Genomic DNA, 17,888 nt, shown 5'->3' on the forward strand with positions numbered 1-17,888 from the left:
CGACACTTTTTTTTTCCTTTAAACCTTTACCTCCTACTGCTTCCATATTTCCTGACCCACTGTGTTGCGTTTTTCAATAACCAGTTTACCTGGGGTGTTGTTCATTTTTCATGTTCTTGCTATATTTATTTATTTATTTATTTCAAAATACTGCAGGCCAATATTTTGGCCCAGGCAGGAGTGGATATACAAGGCATTAAAACAACAAATAAAAATAAAAATCAAAACACGGGATTAGAGTAAATGAACAAGTCAACAAAATACAACACTGTATCATTCAAAAAAATGTAACTCTAGAGCTTTAATGAAATTGGAAAACTGGAGAATGGCCTCAGGAAGACAGTTCCAGTCGGAAATGGTCCGTGGAAAATAACTGTGCTTGAAAGAGTTAGTCCTTGCAAAAATGGGTTCGAGCAGGTTACTTCTTGAATGATGTGTCCTGCGCGACAATTGTTTAAGAATTTCAGGGCGAGGTATGTTTAATTTGTGTGTTAAGAGGTTGTGCATGAACAATAAACGGGACATTTTTCTGCGTAGTTCAAGTAGTGGAATATGGTTAGCTTTCATTAGTGTAGTAGGTGAGTCTGATCTCTTGTATTTACTGTAAATGAACCTAACCGCTTTCCTTTGTACCATCTCTATTTTATGTATGTCTTTTTTTAAATAAGGATCCCATAAAACTGAAGCATACTCTAATTTAGACCTAATAAATGATGTGTATGCAAGAAGTTTGAGTTTACTTGGAGCATCATTAAGTTTCCGCCTCAAGTAGCACAGCTTGGAAAATGCGGAGGAACAAATGTCGGAAATATGAGAAGACCAAGGTAAATCATGAGTTAAGGTTACCCCTAAATATTTATAATGTGTAGTCTCCTCAATTAAATGATTAAGCAGGCTGTAAGAGAAATGACTGATATGTTTTTTACGTGAAATTCGCAATAGGACTGTTTTGTCGAGGTTTAATTTCATGTCCCATTTAAGGCACCATTGGTGAACAGCTAATAGCGAATTTTGCAAGGTGTAGTGATCGTTGGGCTCATTTATGGTCTTAAAAAGTATGCAGTCATCTGCAAAAAGCCTTAAAGAGACATTATCAGGAAGAGAAACAGACAGATCATTAATATAAATTATGAAAAGCAGCGGTCCTAACACGCTCCCTTGGGGTACACCTGATGTGACTGGAAGCTCGTTTGATTTGAAACCATTAACCTCTACGTATTGTTTCCTGTATGTAAGATAAGCATTAATCCAATTAACAAGGTAGTTAGGGACGCCGATACTTACTAATTTATAAATGAGTTTACTATGGGAAACTGTGTCAAAGGCCTTGCAGAAGTCTAAAATGAGGACATCAATCTGCCCAGATTTATCGAGAACTACTTGAAATTCATTAACTGTAGTTACCAACTGCGTGACAGTGGACATACCCTTTCTAAAGCCGTGTTGCAAGGAGGATAAAACGTTATTTTCAGCTAGAAAGGAGTTAAGATAACCAGAGACTATGTGTTCTAATAACTTGCAACAAGAAGAAGTGATAGAAATTGGACGGTAATTAGAAATGGTTAGCTTATCGTCTTTCTTATGAATTGGAACAACACGGGCCATTCTCCAGTCTTCCGGCACTTCACCAGAAAGTAAAGAAACTTGAAAGATTTTTGCTAAAAACTCGGATAATTGCGCCGCAAAACGTTTAAGAAACACCTTTGAGAGCCCATCAGGGCCCGCAGATTTGTTATCGCCGAGTTTACACAGCATAGACAGAACACCATTTACAGAAATATTTGGTATGTTACCTTGGTCTTCAATTCGAACTCTAGCTGTGGTTGCCGTCACCGTTAGAAACACGCTTTGAAAGTACTGGTTAAAACCTTGTGCTATTTTCGTGCAGTCGGTGACAATGTCATTATCAATGCGAACCTTACTCAACTGCTCAACCTTTCGATCTAGAAAATTCCAAAATTTCTGGGGGTCACTTCTGATGAATTCTGGGAGCGTCGTATTGAAATAATGAGACCTCGCTAGTTTTAATTTTGAGGCAAGTTTCTGTTTCAAAACTTGGAAGTGCTGTAAGGAAACTGTTTTTTTCTTCCTACATCGCTTCACTTTGCGCTTGATTTGAACAATTTCACGAGTTACCCAAGGATTGTGACGGTGGGTGCGAACCTTTCTAAGCGGAACGAAATGTTCAGTACAGTACTGCACTGCATTCTTGAAATGCAGCCATAAGCTATGAACGTCATTCCCGCCACAGCTGTTCAACAGTGATTTTAAGGCGTCGATAACTGCATTATCATCAGCACGAGCGTAGTCCTTTATCAATTTAACTGGACGCATCCCGGAAGCAGTAGGCGAAGTACAAGAAAACTGTAATAGACGATGATCTGAGATTCCCGGTTCAACGTCAAGTACTCCATCAAAAAAGGTTTCGCTAACAAAGAATAGGTCAAGAACAGATGACTTTCTGGTGTATTCACGAACAGCTTGCTTAAGGTTTAATGAGAACATAATGTCTAAAATAACATCACATGAGGCACATATGCCATACAATGGTTTGTCCCAGTCAATGGCAGGGAGGTTGAAATCACCGGTAAGCATTAAATTCCGACTCTGGTAATGCATTAAACGATCGAAAAGACTAGGCATAAAATCATCCGTAGCATCAGGTGGGCGATACACAGCACAAAGGTAAAAGGTGAAGCCATGTGTTATCAGGTGCAAGAACAAGCTTTCATGCTGATCAATTTGATCAAGGAGCGTTACGTTCACTTCACGCTTGGCAATCACAGCAACCCCTCCACCACGTGAAGCGCGATCACGTCTGTATATGACGTAGCCCGGAGGCACAATTTCTTCGTTAAAAATACCACTGTGCAACCACGTCTCGGTTATAACCAGTATAGATGGGGATCATATGAAAAGAGCAGTACCTCAAGCCTATCTATTTTATTCACAATGCTCCTGGCGTTCAAAGATATGACACGTAATTGGCTATGTTCAGGTGGACGTTTCGCCTGACTGCCAAGGGAATTTCTAACGGTATTCTCTATACATGACGGTATCTTTTTAGCTTGATGATGAGTACTAAGGGCGTTGAAAGACGACCGAGCTGAACTGGCAGCTTAAGTAGAAGCATGAGCACATTTCCTTCGCGGACACCCGGCACTTTTCATCAATTCAGAGGTTGCTGCTGCATCACTCTGAGAGCTATGACCAATATCATGTGAACCGGCACGACTTACTTTATACCTTCGGTTTTTCTTTTCATCCCAAGCATACACCACTTGATTGACAACTAATTTGTCATACTTGAGGTACACTTTATCTTCAGGCTTCTTAGCATCCTTAAAGGGACACTAAAGAGAGAAAGGAAGTGGGTTTGCATCGATAGAATGCCAGTTCCTGATTACAAAAAGACCACTCTTACTGAAAACAGAGCTGTTATAAGGTAGTAAAGAAGAATAACAGAAATACAGGTATCGCCATCACAGCCAAACGGCCGAGGCTCGCAACTACAAATCACGTGACGCGCTAGGGATCCCGGAGGCTGACAAATGTGAATTACGTTGCATGTTTGAATGCGGTAGTACGTCTTTTTCTCAAACATGATAACACGCTTTTATCATACGTAAACGACGGCGAAAAGACAACGTAAACGTTGCAAGGGAAATACAAAAATATACTTGGAGGCGCCACAGGCGGCCACTTCAGTTTTGGTTATGTTTCGGCTCAGGCATTTCGTGCGCACTCGGATAGTTTGTTTGAACCTGCAGCGCCTGAATTACGAGCTTGGAGCAGCAGATGCACCTTGATGGTTCCCATTTGAGCATTTGGAGGCACGAGCGAGCGAAATCCGCTACCGCCGACACAGTCCTTCGTTTACACTTCTGCGCCAACATATCGCCGCCGTTGCCGCTTCGACTGCGACCTGACCGCTTGACTGCAGCTACGTACGCCACGAAAAGCATACATGTGCTAAGTACCGAATGAAAAATGCATTATCATTCAATTGTTCACTAAATCATGGCACATCTGACCAACATATACTGCGTCAACAAGACCTTCAACGTGCTATTTGCAGGCGTCGTAAACAAAAGGGGCACACGTGCCGCTCATACCAAGGAGAGCGTCAATATATTGCGCTCGTCGCCCGGCGTATAAAAGGGCCTCGGGTAAGAAGTAAAAACAAGAAATAACGAAGCACCAGAAATACATTACAAAAGGTTAAAAAGAATCGATTTGTAAAAAAGAAAAAAAAAATTGCCAGAAGCGGTAAGACTCGAACTCGCTACTGCTTGCTCCGAAACGTTCGGCGCTAGCCGCTCGGCTACGCCGCGCCACAAGAACCTTGGAAATATTTCTTGTTTTTATGTCATGGCCCCATTTACAATAAAGTGTTTCTGCTGCCGGTCTAAAAATTACAACTTCTTGATCATCGGCGCATGCTGCCTGCTCTCACGTCTTGCAACTAATGTTCTGGATGCCTATGCGCACTATATTGTGGAATTTCACAGCGCTGGCAAATGCAGTGGCGCCGGCACTTCGGTCATGTTCTGCTACCGTGGACGTAATGTTCGCTGAACACGGAGCTGTAGCACAAACCTTGAAGGAAGAAGTGCGACGAAGCTTCAAAACTGACAAGCGCAGCAGCGAGGACACTATTTTGCTGGTAACTAAATCTTGATTTGTATGTAAACATGTCAGGAAGCGTTGCGATGACGGTTTGTTTATACACAGTGCAAGAAGGAGCGAAAAAGCTTGAGAAACATGTAAAGTATTGTGCATTACAAGCGCTCTGTTTTTTTTTCTTCCTTTATGGGCCCATCGCTCGGTAAATTACTCTCTTCATCGTTTTATTTATTTCGGCTGAGGCCGTCATTGCGAGTACGCTGTTGCCAAGTTGGCCCTTGAGGGATGCGACGCCGCGGGCCGCGCCGGCTCGCTAGCTATCACGGAGTCTCCGTTTACGTCATAGTGTGCGTCACTCAACTCCAACTACGTAGTTGGAGGCCACAGTTTAAATTCGACCGGCGGGAACAAGAAAGAACCTCAACTTCTTATCGCAATATCTCAGCAATTATTCGATTTTTTGCTGCCGGATATGCGGCGACAGTGTCACCAAATGTAGTTTATTAGATTTTCATACCATCTTTGGCTGTCTTTAGTGTCCCTTTAACAGTAGCCCATAGTAGCTTTCTCGTTTTCCGTAGCCTAGGCGAGAAGTCCTCTGAAATGGACGTTTGGGAACCCTTCACTTTTGAAGCATTCCGGAGAGCCTCTTCTTTTGCAGCGAAATCAAAGAACCTCATAATCACGGGACGTTTTTTATCTTCAGCTTTCTTTCCCAAGCGGTGTATCCTCTCCAAACTGCTTACTTTGATTTCAAGTTTACCTTCAAAGATTTTGGTTAGAACATATCTCTGCCTCCATGCGGGATAGTCCACATTTAATATTCAAACTGAATGCCTACTTTTCTTGTGGCTTCAGGTGACGTACTAGTCGGCATGGTTTGCGGGTTATACCATTTTGACTGTTTTGTTAATGGGGTTACTGATGACCAGCTTTAGTCAGCGCTCGAATGCACGTATTGCACGTACGTTTGACTTCTTTATACATCCTGTCTCCACACTGCCCTCTTTTCAAAATGAGTACATTCCGAAAAGTGAATTAGGTGCTTTAGGAATGCTAAAGCAAGCTATACGGCGAGTGAAGCGTGCTTTGCGAGTCTGAATTCGTGCGCCCTCTCCAGGCTGTTTTCTTCGGAACCCAACTCTTGTCATTTCGCTTCCCCAAGGTGTTGCCGACAGCCAAAAATGGGAAATAAATTAGATGATTACTAATAGTACTGAGCCCTGTTAAACGAAATGTTGTCACGAACAGCTCGAGATGATGCGCAAGCAAACAAGAACGTACAGTGTGTGCGGTATCCGGTCGCACAGCATGCATACGTGGGCACCTGTAAGGCTCCTCTATTTTTTTTAAAGGTAGCGACAACTACACGAGCGCCCTTTCGAGGGGTCCAGGGGCAGCGCTAGCAGACGACGCGTGGCACTCTTTCGAGGGCATACCGCATACTCATGGAGCCGCGCTCGGTGCACATATAAACCGGTGAATTCAACAGATTTGTGTCCTCTGCCTCTCAGGAAACTTCAAAAGACAGGAAACATGCGTGTGCAGCATAAACGTCAAAAAACAAAACAAAATAAAATGCGTGCGTTAAACGAGCCAGCTCATTCTTCTGAACCATTCTCGACTCAGTACTGTTCATTAATTATGCTTTGAAATTAGTAGCGAACTTGAAGTAGAAACGATATTTCAGTAAACTTATTAGGCTCATTTCCTTATTAAAAATAAGTAGACTGCGAGTTTTCTGCAACTTTTGGGAACGTCTTTGCGGACAGAGCTCTGATGAAATAAGGGCGTCATTGCATTTGTAACTGTTCGGGTATACTTCCTTGTACACACTTTTTGTTTGGCTCGAGTTTATTTCGTTTACAGTATTTCAATAGCTTTATTTTGGAGAAAAAGTCAGTTTCTTTGCAGCTGGGGATTACCAACGCATGTATATCGTCCAACAAATACAAAAAAAAAAAATCGGATGTGATACAAAGCTCACGGATAATGTTTTCTGACTTTTCTATTCTTTATTTGCTTTATATTGGTTTCCTTATAGCCTGCCGGGCAATAATATCACCAGCAAACTTGGATGCCGCCTCTTGAAACTTGACGAGTCCCTGTGCGCGTTCAGCGGAACCTGTTTCCATTCGATGCAACGCTGCGAGACTCCTCCGTTAAAACAATGGCTCAGTAGCGTTCCACACACACGGTTGTTTTTTCACTTTCTATGGTACAAAGTTTAGTTTTTATTTTTCAATTTTATACACCGATATTTAGCATAGGCAAATTTTGACTTTTCATTTCGATCACTTTGACACATTCGCACCCTCCGCTTTTTCCAATGTTTCATTTTTCATTTATATCAATTAACTGATCAATTGTATTGACTAAATTTTCGTAATAAGCATAATCAAGCATCGGCTTTTCATTCTGAGCATTTTGACAGCATTGATTCCACGCGTAATATTGCAGTCCTGATCTGTTCGGGAAAGTAAGGGGGCTCGAAACGGCAGTGACTTTTCACTAGACATCCACAGTACAAGTAATGACTACATAGTCATAGCGCTCTTGATATTTTGCTCATGAAATAGCATATGCCCAAACAAAGGCCATCCCAGGTAAGTGAACGGCTTTTTAAGCAGACAGAAATCCCTTCGCATAGTCGGGTGTTTTCCGTGGCCATAAAAATCTTACGCCCGGTATCATGAGGTCATAGCTTCCTTCTGTGTCTATTATCGGCGCCGCGAAGAATGGAAAATGACTTTTTTGCGTCTTCCACGCTGTTCCGGCAGCCGAAAGCACAGCAGCCCGACGCAGCCGCATGTCACGCACACGCTTCAAGATTTGAGTTCAGAGATGTAATTCTTGCGTCAGCTTAAACTTTAAGTACTGCATATACACTCCTAAAGATGCAATAGAGGCATGTGAAGTACTTTTTGCTTAACTAATCGGCCAATATCACGCTGGCAAGCGCAGACCGCCGTGCATTTCAGCGGTGCAGCGAGCACCGCTGGACCCTTTGCGCGGAGCTTGGCGGCGAAGAGGTCACGTGCAGCCAACCGGCCTATCGGAGGGAGGGGCGGCTGGATCAAGACCTGTCGCTACCTTTAAAAATAGAGGAGCCTTAGGCACCTGAACACCTGACCGCCCTCTGCGCTGCGGCACCTCCATCATCGCAAAAGCGGCCGCCCGCTCCCATGCATTTCGCAGCGCATCGACACACTGCCCAATCTTCTAGAGCATTATACCGCCGCCGATCAAGCCGGGACAGATGTTTTAACTGGTGGCCGGGCGAACAGCTGCTCCTGGGCGAAACCACCGTGCGATGGCAGCACTTGCTTCCGCTCTGCGCCGGCTGCAGCTCCAAGTCGAGCACGCTGACGATAGAAAGAATTTCAGAAAAGTGTGCTAAATTTTATTCTTTCTACTCACAGCCAGCTGCCGCCGTTGTGGTGCGGCTGATCTCGTCAGCTTGCACACCACCTCCACTAAAATGTGGAGCCGAAATTAATCATATTTTTTTTTCCTTTATTTGTTCCTCGGACAGTGTCTAACTAAACTAAAGATAAAGTGCACAGGAAACACACACAAGAGAAGCAGACGCAGCAGTGTGTGTTTCCTGTGTGCTTTATCTTTAGTCAAGCAATGCACCATCTAGCCCAATTTCAAGTTTTGTTAAAGTGTCTAAGAGGAAGCCAAGGCTAAAGGCTAAAAGGTTGAGAGGCCGCGGCCCCTTTTACAAGTTTTTGCATCAAGAACAGAACTAAAGACAGCCCTTTGGTCAGTAGCGGGAATACAACCTAACAAACTTATTAAAAGGGAAAATTGTACCTCCTTGTTCATAGACTAAATGACACAGATTGTGGATGCATGAAAGAAAATGTGGCTTCTTGTAACGTGTGTAGACTCTCAAGTTACAGAAAACTAAGTGCAAAGCCCGCACGACAAACATCAAAATCAATACATGAGAAGAAATACTAAAACACAGAAACCATTTTGTATCCAACTACAAGCATTACATACAATTTCCATATTTTACTTTTATTAGTACATACAATTTCCATATATTACTTTATTAGAGAATGGAATTGGGTTGGGCAGTTTTTTGAGTAGACCATTTACTATAGCACGAAGGAATTACTTAGCGCTATTTCATGTGCCGTCGATGCGAAACAAAATAGGCCTAGCGACGGGAGCAGCGCACGGTAAGAGCCCTGTTGTCCACTGCGCTAGTGGGCAGCACCGCTTTAGTAAGGTTGCTAAGGTGCTGTAAGCGTTGCGATTTTGCCTACTTTGATGATGCAGCTGAAGCGGGACTTTTTTCGACGTTCCGCTCAACAACACCCGCTCAAACCCTGCAGAGAGACGCGCCTGCAATGCGTTGTTGCTAGGGCCTCAGATGTACTCGAAGGCTATATACAAGCGCTGTCGGGCACCATTTTACACGGTGCCATTTTATGTGCTGCTCTTGAAATGTCATTTAGTTTGAAAAGTGCATTCTTGAAGCAGACCAGCTCGTGCATTTTTTCACTTGAGCGCTGACACCGCCAGTTCCATCATGCTGTATGAAGTTCGCAGGGAAAGTTCACTCCATGTGGGGGGCCTGTAAGCTATGGTGGCTGCGGACATTAAGAAGCGGCAAATTAGTTTTTTTTTTCTTTTTTGAGAATCGACTATCCTTGTCGTGCTGAATGTGCAGCATAGCGTAAGCTATGGCGGCTCCAGAAGTGGCAAATTTTTTTTTTTCGACAATCATCTGCTCTTGCATCTATGAATCAATGAAAGCACGTGGTCAGCTGCGATTGTGACAACGGCTTTTAGCACTGTTCACTTAAACGGTATTTGCAGCTATTTCACTAATGATTTTGTGGCAGTAGACTCTGCACACCCCAAGCATGGCGTGATAATTGAACAAGGCTTGTGCAATTAAGCCGACACGGGCACTCTGCCAAGTTCGCCCAGCCGCCACAGGAGCTAACATCAAAATTGCAGTCAAACGATAAACACGCTGTAACTTTCTCGCTGCGCTGCATCTTGATGCGCTGCCCATAAATGAGCTGTATATGCGACAGCGGAAACGGAGGGACGTGGCACCAACTAACCTTTTTTTTTAAATTCTCAGTGACAAAAGTATCGGGTGGGTTCAGTGTGCAAGTGAGTTGATTACGCAACAAATGCAGTATCATTTTTCACGATCACAAGCACCTCAAGCCGATTTCTGTATATCAAATGATCGATATATTGAACTATTTCAAGATCCCCTCTGAGTTCGATATATCCGGGTTCGACTGTATACTTTCACAAAATGTGGCCCCCTTTGGAAGTGCTACTGGTTGAAAACGTCCTTGAGAGGTACAGTGGCAAGTGAAATGACGGTGTGTGTTCTTGACAGCTACCGCCATCTATTGCATATGCCTGTCACAAATATTAACTACACATGGCCTCCGAGATCAGCTCCGGCTGCGCCGATTGTGGAGTCCAAGTACTGCGCATGCGCTGCTGGGCTTTATTTTCGACCAGGGAAGAGGCGCGCATGGGCAGAGCGGCCTTGTGAAAAAGGGAGCAAGTTTATGCTTAGAATTGTGCCTTTTGAAAGGGAATGGCGAGCTGGCTTTTTGCTAGTAACGGGCACACTTCTTTCTTAGACTAGACTGTACTCTCTGTTTAACTGTATTCCAGTATAGCAACTTTCTTGGTGAAAAAAAATCATCTAAATATGACATGCACATTGAATCAAATACGAGAAATAAACTACACTGCAATTTGACAACAGTCCGGCTTTCGACTTTTAATTCCTTATTCTTGGCACTGACAATAACGGGGTTTGCATTACATGTGGGCGAACCAGGTAAGTAACATTGTCAAACTTACTTTGAGATAGCAGCTAGTGCAATGTGCAAGCTAGTACTTGTGTAGATTCTTTGCCACCGAACCAGGGTTCCAAAAGTTTTGAGAACCTCTGTGATAAAGACGCACCACAGAACTGTCACTTCCAAAGATGGGCCTGAAAGTTATACGTGTGATTGGCAGAAACACAAGATTTTCACCAGGGAGTCAACAGTGAACTGGGACAAGAGGTTGCTGGCTGTGTGCAACAACAGTGAGCTAACCGCATGTGACTGTTCAAGCTCTGCAGAAGGGGGGCCAGACTGCAACTGAGGTGGCCGGGACTCTAGTAGAGCAGTTTGTTGTGCCAAGGGAGAAGATTCATTTCTTTGTGGCAGTAGGAGCATCTGGCTGTCCCACAAAAAGCTTTTGCTGTTATTAAAAGATGCATTAGAATTTTAGAAATACAAGTGCTTCTCTTGGAAGTGTAGGGGAAGGAAGGTCATTTGAGAGAAGGGAATTATCAGCAGAAATGAACCTGTTCATTGTGCATGCAAATGCAAATGATGGAGGAAAAAGGCAGTACATGACGAAAAAGGATGAAAAAATCCTAGTGCTGCCCAGTACTAACAAAACCATCAATTTCAATTTAGCTTCTTGCTAACATAGTTGGAACTCACTGCGGAGTATTTGGTACTTGATATGATTCCATGGTCATTTGATGAAAGCCACGTGAAAGGCTGTCTAAATTAAAGTAGAAGCAGGGACAGAAGATGAGCACACAAACGACCGTTGTATGTGTGTTCCTCTTCTGTTCCTATTTATTGCCCTGCTTCTGCTTTATTTATGATGAACCACCGACTAGCCCACATGAAGATGGGTTGAATTCTCCCTCGTAGATTGACCCTAGTGATGCCATGAGCTGGCAGCACTACCTGTACAGCAAGCTAGGCAGCCAGCGGTCGACTCCTGTGGGGCCCAATGCCGTGGTGCCCGTGGTGTCCCAGGACCAACTGGTCGAGCGCATCATGGACATGGCGAAGGTGCTCTACGGCCTTCACGTGGTGGGTGCACTCATTTCCTCCTCAAGTGTAGCCTGTGAAGTGAAAGCTGTCAGGCTTTCTGCACAAAAAGTGATTTTTCAATGCTAGCTTAATGAATGTCCCCATTTTATATGCTGATTTTGTTCCCCAGAAAAGAATGTGATTGTGCTTGCTGTGAGCGCGCCTCTCTCAGATAAAACAAGGGGAAAAAATGAGGGGAAAGATACTGTCCCAGTACCACAAGGCTGCTGGGTCGTTTATGCTTTGTGTGTTGAGGCCGCAACAGCGCTGATGTGTGGCCTGTCCTCCCTTCAGATCGACCATGCTCAGGGGTCGCAGAAGGGTGCCTATCGCAGTGTAGTGTCCACACAACGCAAGCGGGCCGTCATAGCCTGTTTCCGAATGACCTCACTCCACAGTCTGCCCAGGTAAACTGCTGGCACTTGCTTAGAGATTGGCCCCTCTCCCTGCCACCTTGTTTACCGCCCCTCCGAATGGTAACGCCTGGGGTTTGAAGTGTGCACCCTCTAACACATGAGTGGTATTTTCGCTTGTGACTGAGGGCTGGGGTTGGAAGGTTGGCTGCTTAGCGTGATACCGTTTCCCGAAAGCTCCAATGTCACTAAAAAATAATACAACAAAAAGCAAATCAACGAAGCCTCACACTTTTTTCGAGTCTACAGTAAACTTAAGTGCACAGGTAATAAAAGTCTGCTGGATTAAAACTTGCCTACAGTAATCAGCTTAGAATGGGAGCAGTTAGTCATCAGGGTAGATGGAGAATACCTCAGTAATCTGCGATTTGCTGATGACATTGCCTTGATAAGTAACTTAGGGGATGTAGTAACAGCAGGTCCGGACCATGAGAGGAAAATAACAAGCAGAATAAGATTGGGGTTGAGCGCACCTGGCAAGCACTCGCAGATGACTAGCAGCTTACCGGTATCGCTCAAGGAGAAAGCATACAACAGTTGCATCTTACCTGTACTCACCTATAGGGTAGAAACATGGAGGCTAACGAAGAGGGTTCTACTTACTTCTCTACTCAAGTTGAGGATTCTCTACTTGAGGGTTCTCTACTTAAGTTGAGGACAACGCAGACGACTATGGAACGAAAAATGGTAGGGGTAACATTATAGATAGGAAACGTGCAGAGTGGGTCAGAGAAATAACTCAAGTTACTGTCATTTTAGTGGAAATCAAGAAGGGCAGGACATGTAGTGCGAATAGAGGACAACCGATGGTCGCTTAGGGCAAAAATTGGATTCCAAGGGAAGGAAAGTGTAGCAGGGGGCGGCAGATGGGTGGGTGGATGAGGTTAAGAAGTTCGCAGGGGTCTAGTGGATGCAGCTAGGACGGGACCGGATTAATTGGTGGAATATGGGAAAGGCCTTCGTCCTGCAGTGGGTATGGTCAGGCTGATGATGATGGTGACAGTAATCAGCTTATTTCATCGCTTACGTCTTTGCGCTGTCTTTACTATGTTAAAAAGGCCGCTTGGCCGAATCAGTTGAGTGGACTAAGATGCCACAAAAGCAACGAAAGACTTTCACAATGCTGTGTTGTGATCAGTTTTCTCTTTCAACTTTCCACTTCTCCTGTGGCATTGACAAACGCCTGCTCCGAGTCAAAAGGGGCCTCTCGCTTACTTGCTAGTTGAGTGAAACCCAAAAAAGCAGCTAAAGAGGTCCAAGTAGCATGCAGACGGCCTTGCTAGCATTATAAAAACTGTCACAATGTTGGCTTGTATGCAGTGCCCCCATGCGGCGCTGATAGTTTTGTGTTATGCTGGCCATGCCTGGCTGCCAAGCGAGTGGCACGCATGGAAATTTGGATTCTCAGCGCGTCGTGTCATTCTTCGCGGGCATGAAGACCTTCATGGGTAACCTGCAGTACGGCCATCGATTCTCATAACAGAAATGCGCTAGCTCTGTTCTTGTGTCACCATGAAAGAAGAGAAACACGATGGAATATTGTTTAATAAATTTCCTTTATGCTGTAGCGATCCAAGCCAGACAATCGATGCATATATCCAATTTCTGCATTGTTGGCACTCATAAACATAACACGCTATCAAGCTGCGACAGTTTGATAGCACATTTTAAGCTCATGCTGCAAAGAACCTCATCAGCAAATGCGTGCAAGGAAGCAGCCTACGATGATCAGCTGTATTCTTGGCCGCGTTAAGACCCGTATGTCTTAACAGGTTCCTGCACTCTGCTCTATCTTGGACCACGTTCCGAGAAGGGCGCTTGGTTTTGTGATCGCTCACCTAGACTGCCACCCACTTTCCGCATTCCAGCATATTGCACTTGAATAATGATTCCACTCTAGCGATTAACTGAGCCGGCCACTACCAGTAGATTTTCATAGGTCGCCGGTGACAGTGGCCGCCTGCAAGGTGCTTGTTTGCTCAAATGCGTATATAGTATATGAGGATGACGCCTGATTACACCAAAGCAGCAGTGAAGAATTTAGATGCACACATGTCAGGTCCAGAATTAGCTTACCCTACTCAAACAAGCCTGGCCTCAGGCACGAAATTGAATTAATTTGGAAACATATGGATATTGTGAGTTGCTTCCTGCCGGTATTCATAATGATTATTATAAGAGCCCATTTTTTAAATTTAAGATGATTCTCCTTCATGTGTCGTCTTGCCCTAAGTTTAGTTGTAGGATATTTCATAAACGTGATATATTGTTACGATCGAGGTTCTAATTGACGCAGAACAAAAGTCGAAGACGCAGCTATGTCCACTTGCGAGTCCCAGCACGAGCCGCTTCATCATCGACTCATCTTCTCTTATCTCCTTTTCTGGGCGTCACACTTCCCCCAATGCAACTGAAGCCCGCTGGGCGACTTAAACAGCGTCGCGTGATCGGTAAGGTTTTAAACGGACGACATGCACGACTTCACTTTTCGCAGAGCGACGGCCGCTTTTGGTGAGGCATGCGATGCAATAGTTGAGCTCGCTAAATTGGGCAAAGACGACAAATGGTTCGTCGTAGTGGCACAGCAGCTTTTGTGACAGACCCCGCTTCCTGATAGGCCGCCACTAATGTGACGGTGATGGGCATCGTACCGTACTTTTGAGCGATCCTGAGACGCCAAGATCCAAAGGCGAGCAAGCCGGCGGGCTTCTTCGGCAAATCAGGTTGTCTCAGCTACCGAGGTATCTTCACTAGTGCCCGAAAATGATGGTGTCTAAGGTATATCATGGGTGGCAAGCATAGAGCAGGAAGAATGGACTAAAGCCAGTGGTCTCATGATAGGCAGTGTTGAAAGCATAGGTAATGAATGGTAGGACACTGTTCCAGCTCTTATGATTTGCGTCGACGTACATGGACAGCATGTTGGTGATCGTACGGTTGGTGTGTTCAGTAAGACCATTGGTTTGGGGACGATAAGGCGATGAGTGGCGAGGGTCAAAGGCACTCACACGGAGCATCTCCTCTACGACGTCGGCAGTAAATCAGCTACCACGGTCGCTGATAATTACCCGTGGTGGTTCGTAGCGAAGAACTATCGCCCGCAACATAAAGCAAGAGACTTGATACGCATTGTCCGCGGGTATGGCTGCCATCTCACAGTATCAAGTGAGGTAGTCCACACAGACAATGATCCAAAGGTTGTCATTATGGGATAGCAGAAAGGGGCCAATAAGATCAACGCCCACTTGCTCAAATGGTGCACGGGGTGGTGTGATGGGTTGAAGTTGCCCCGCTGTCATGCTTGTGGGGCGATTGTAGCTGACACTGGGTGCAGCTGGCTCAGTAATAGTTCGCATTTTTGGCCAATAGAAGCGCTCCTGTATGCGGTGGAGCGTTCTCACAGTTCCAAGATGCCCGGAACTAAGATTGTCGTGCATGGCCTGCAATATAGAATGGTATAGGCCCCTTGGAACGACCAGGAGGAAGCGGGGGCCCTTTAGAGAAATAGTTTTTCTTCCAGAGGAGGCGATCACGCACACAAAATCGGTGTCCACCTGACTGATCTTGAGCCACTGCAAAGAGAGGTTCGAAGGGGGATTCCTCTGCTGTTCTTCTACAAACGTGGGGATGTCAGGAAAAGCAAGTGATACCGACGCGACGCAGTTCTCGAAATCATCAGCGTCAAATTTTGTTTTAGAAAGAGGAAGGGCGGAAAGGCAGTCTGCGTCAGCATGCTTACGGCCAGTTTTGTATGTGACTTTAAAGCCATACTCTTGTAACCGTAGGGCCCTAGGGCCCATCATGCAAGGCAATCACACGGGTTCCTGAGATTAACTAACCAGCAGAGGGCATGGTGATCTATGACAACAGTAAACGGGCACTCATAAAGATACGAGCGAAAGCGTTGTGTGACAAAGACGACCGCAAGGCTTTCCTGTTCCGTGATAGTATATTTGTGCTCCGGCTTACTAAGGGAGCGACTCGCGTATGCAACGATGTGCTCCTTGCTGCCGCAGCACTGGACAAGAACTGCACCAATTCCAACACCACTGGCGTCGGTATGCACTTCTGTGGGTGCTGAAGGATCGAAGTGGCGGAGCACAGGTTGCGACGTGAGCAAAAATTTCAAGTGGCGGAAGGCGGAGTCGCACTCAGAAGGAGGGGTGTCGCCCTAGAATGGCCAGCAGTGTACGGCGCTCCTTTGTTGAGAGCGAGGGGTCAATGTGAGCAGGATGCGAGCTTCAAACCTTTGGGAAGAATGACAGGTTCAGTAGAGAAATTCACTGCCCAGAGTGCATTGCGGCCTTTGGCAACAGACACCATGGCATGAGGAATCAAGACATTTTTCTTGATGCAGGTGAGGTGCACTGGTTCTAAAGTCGCTTTAGACATGTCGAGGGTGGCGTCTTGGCAGGAAACCTGTACACATACAGCCAACGACGGAGGCACAACGGTATCTTCAGAAACACAAAACACGCACATCACTACATGAGCCTTCCATCAGATCGGGGGTAACACATTTTCCGACGCTAAGCTCAACAGTTTGGCAGTTGACGTTGGCGCCACACATCTTCAAAAAATCGAGCCCAAGGATGACGTTTTGCATTGATTGGGCAATCACTGCCATACTCGTACCACCCAAAGAAACTTTAACACTGCACACTCCAACAGCAAGCAATGGTTCGTCACTCACGCCACAAAACTGAACACTTTTATCCCACTTAAATAACACTTTTCTTCCGAGGCGACGCTTAAATGCAGCACTCATTGCGGATATGGTGGCCCGGGTATCAACTAAAGCCATCACAGGTACACCATCAACTAAAACGTGGACTTTGTTCTGTAATGTCAGCACAGGCAGGGTCATTTCTTCTAGCAGCGAATGTACAGTGACCTCACCTCCATCGGTCGCACCGACTAGTTTTCCGGTGGCGGCGAGCGGCGCTGGGGCGATAGTATATGAGGATGACGCCTGATTACACCAAAGCAGCAGTGAAGAATTTAGACGCACACATGTCAGATCCAGAATTAGCTTACCCTACTCAAACAAGCCTGGCCTCAGGCACGAAATTGAATTAATTTGTAAACATATAGATATTGTGAGTGTCAGCACAGGCAGGGTCATTTCTTCTAGCAGCGAATGTACAGTGACCTCACCTCCATCGGTCGCACCGACTAGTTTTCCGGTGGCAGTCAGCGGCGCTGGGGTGATGGAGGACAGCGCATACGGGAAGCTGGAGGTGATGTCATGCTTCTGTTCAATGCCAGTGAAAGATCCCGCAAAGGTGCTTGCCATGGGTCCCCAGAATCCGCCTTTTGCGCGAGGATGTGGCGCCGTCATGCGGGAGCGGGCGGGAAACACATTGAGCGGCAGTGTAGCAGACGACGCGAGAGCGCACCATACGAAATGGCCACGCCAACGCTGGTAGAAAGCGAAAGCTTCCCTCCTTTTTTGGCCTCGGAGCGGAAAGTAGTGACAGTGATTGCAGCATATCATGTTCACGCAGTATGGGGGAAGGTAGAGCGTTTTCACAATCCACTCATAACGCTCGTACGCATATACTATCTTCGTATTGTAAGAGCGTGTAGTGCGGGCCGTGTTCGACGTGACAGAATGAGACGCTCTCAGCGTGCAGGTTTTCGGCAGACAGGAGAGCGTGGGGGCAGAGAGAGAGAGGGATCTCAAAGGGCAAAGCAGCCAGGGGTTTGTTGATGCTGCAGAGCTAGGTGGAATCGTCTCCTGTGACTTTGAGCGGCGCATATGCGCGGGGTGTCTTGAGTTACCAAGCACAATGCGGTCACCGCGGCGCCGGCATGGTGCAATGGGCGTCGCTTCCTCCTCGCGTCATCTACAACCGTGCAGCTATAGGATTTCATCCACGAAGATCGGCAGAGAGTCACATATACACACCCCGTGCAAAGGGCATTGTCCCAGCCGGAATGCACACCTGCAGGAAACGCGCTGCATTTT

At 45.7% G+C, this 17,888-nt stretch overlaps 1 protein-coding gene across 1 annotated transcript in view; it reads left to right on the top strand.

Annotated features, from left to right (window-relative positions):
* RyR (Ryanodine receptor) overlaps positions 1-17,888 on the top strand; it is a 1,181,579-nt gene that overhangs the window by 854,483 nt on the left and 309,208 nt on the right. Inside the window, exons 86-87 of the mRNA XM_084584752.1 lie at positions 11,340-11,504; positions 11,799-11,911. Of these exons, the coding sequence (XP_084440878.1) occupies positions 11,340-11,504; positions 11,799-11,911 (278 nt within the window). The remainder of the gene's footprint in view (positions 1-11,339; positions 11,505-11,798; positions 11,912-17,888) is intronic.

Source organism: Amblyomma maculatum, chromosome 11 (assembly GCF_055883805.1).
Source record: "Amblyomma maculatum isolate TAMU_Amacu chromosome 11, ASM5588380v1, whole genome shotgun sequence".
In the NCBI taxonomy this organism is placed as follows: Eukaryota; Metazoa; Arthropoda; class Arachnida; order Ixodida; family Ixodidae; genus Amblyomma; species Amblyomma maculatum.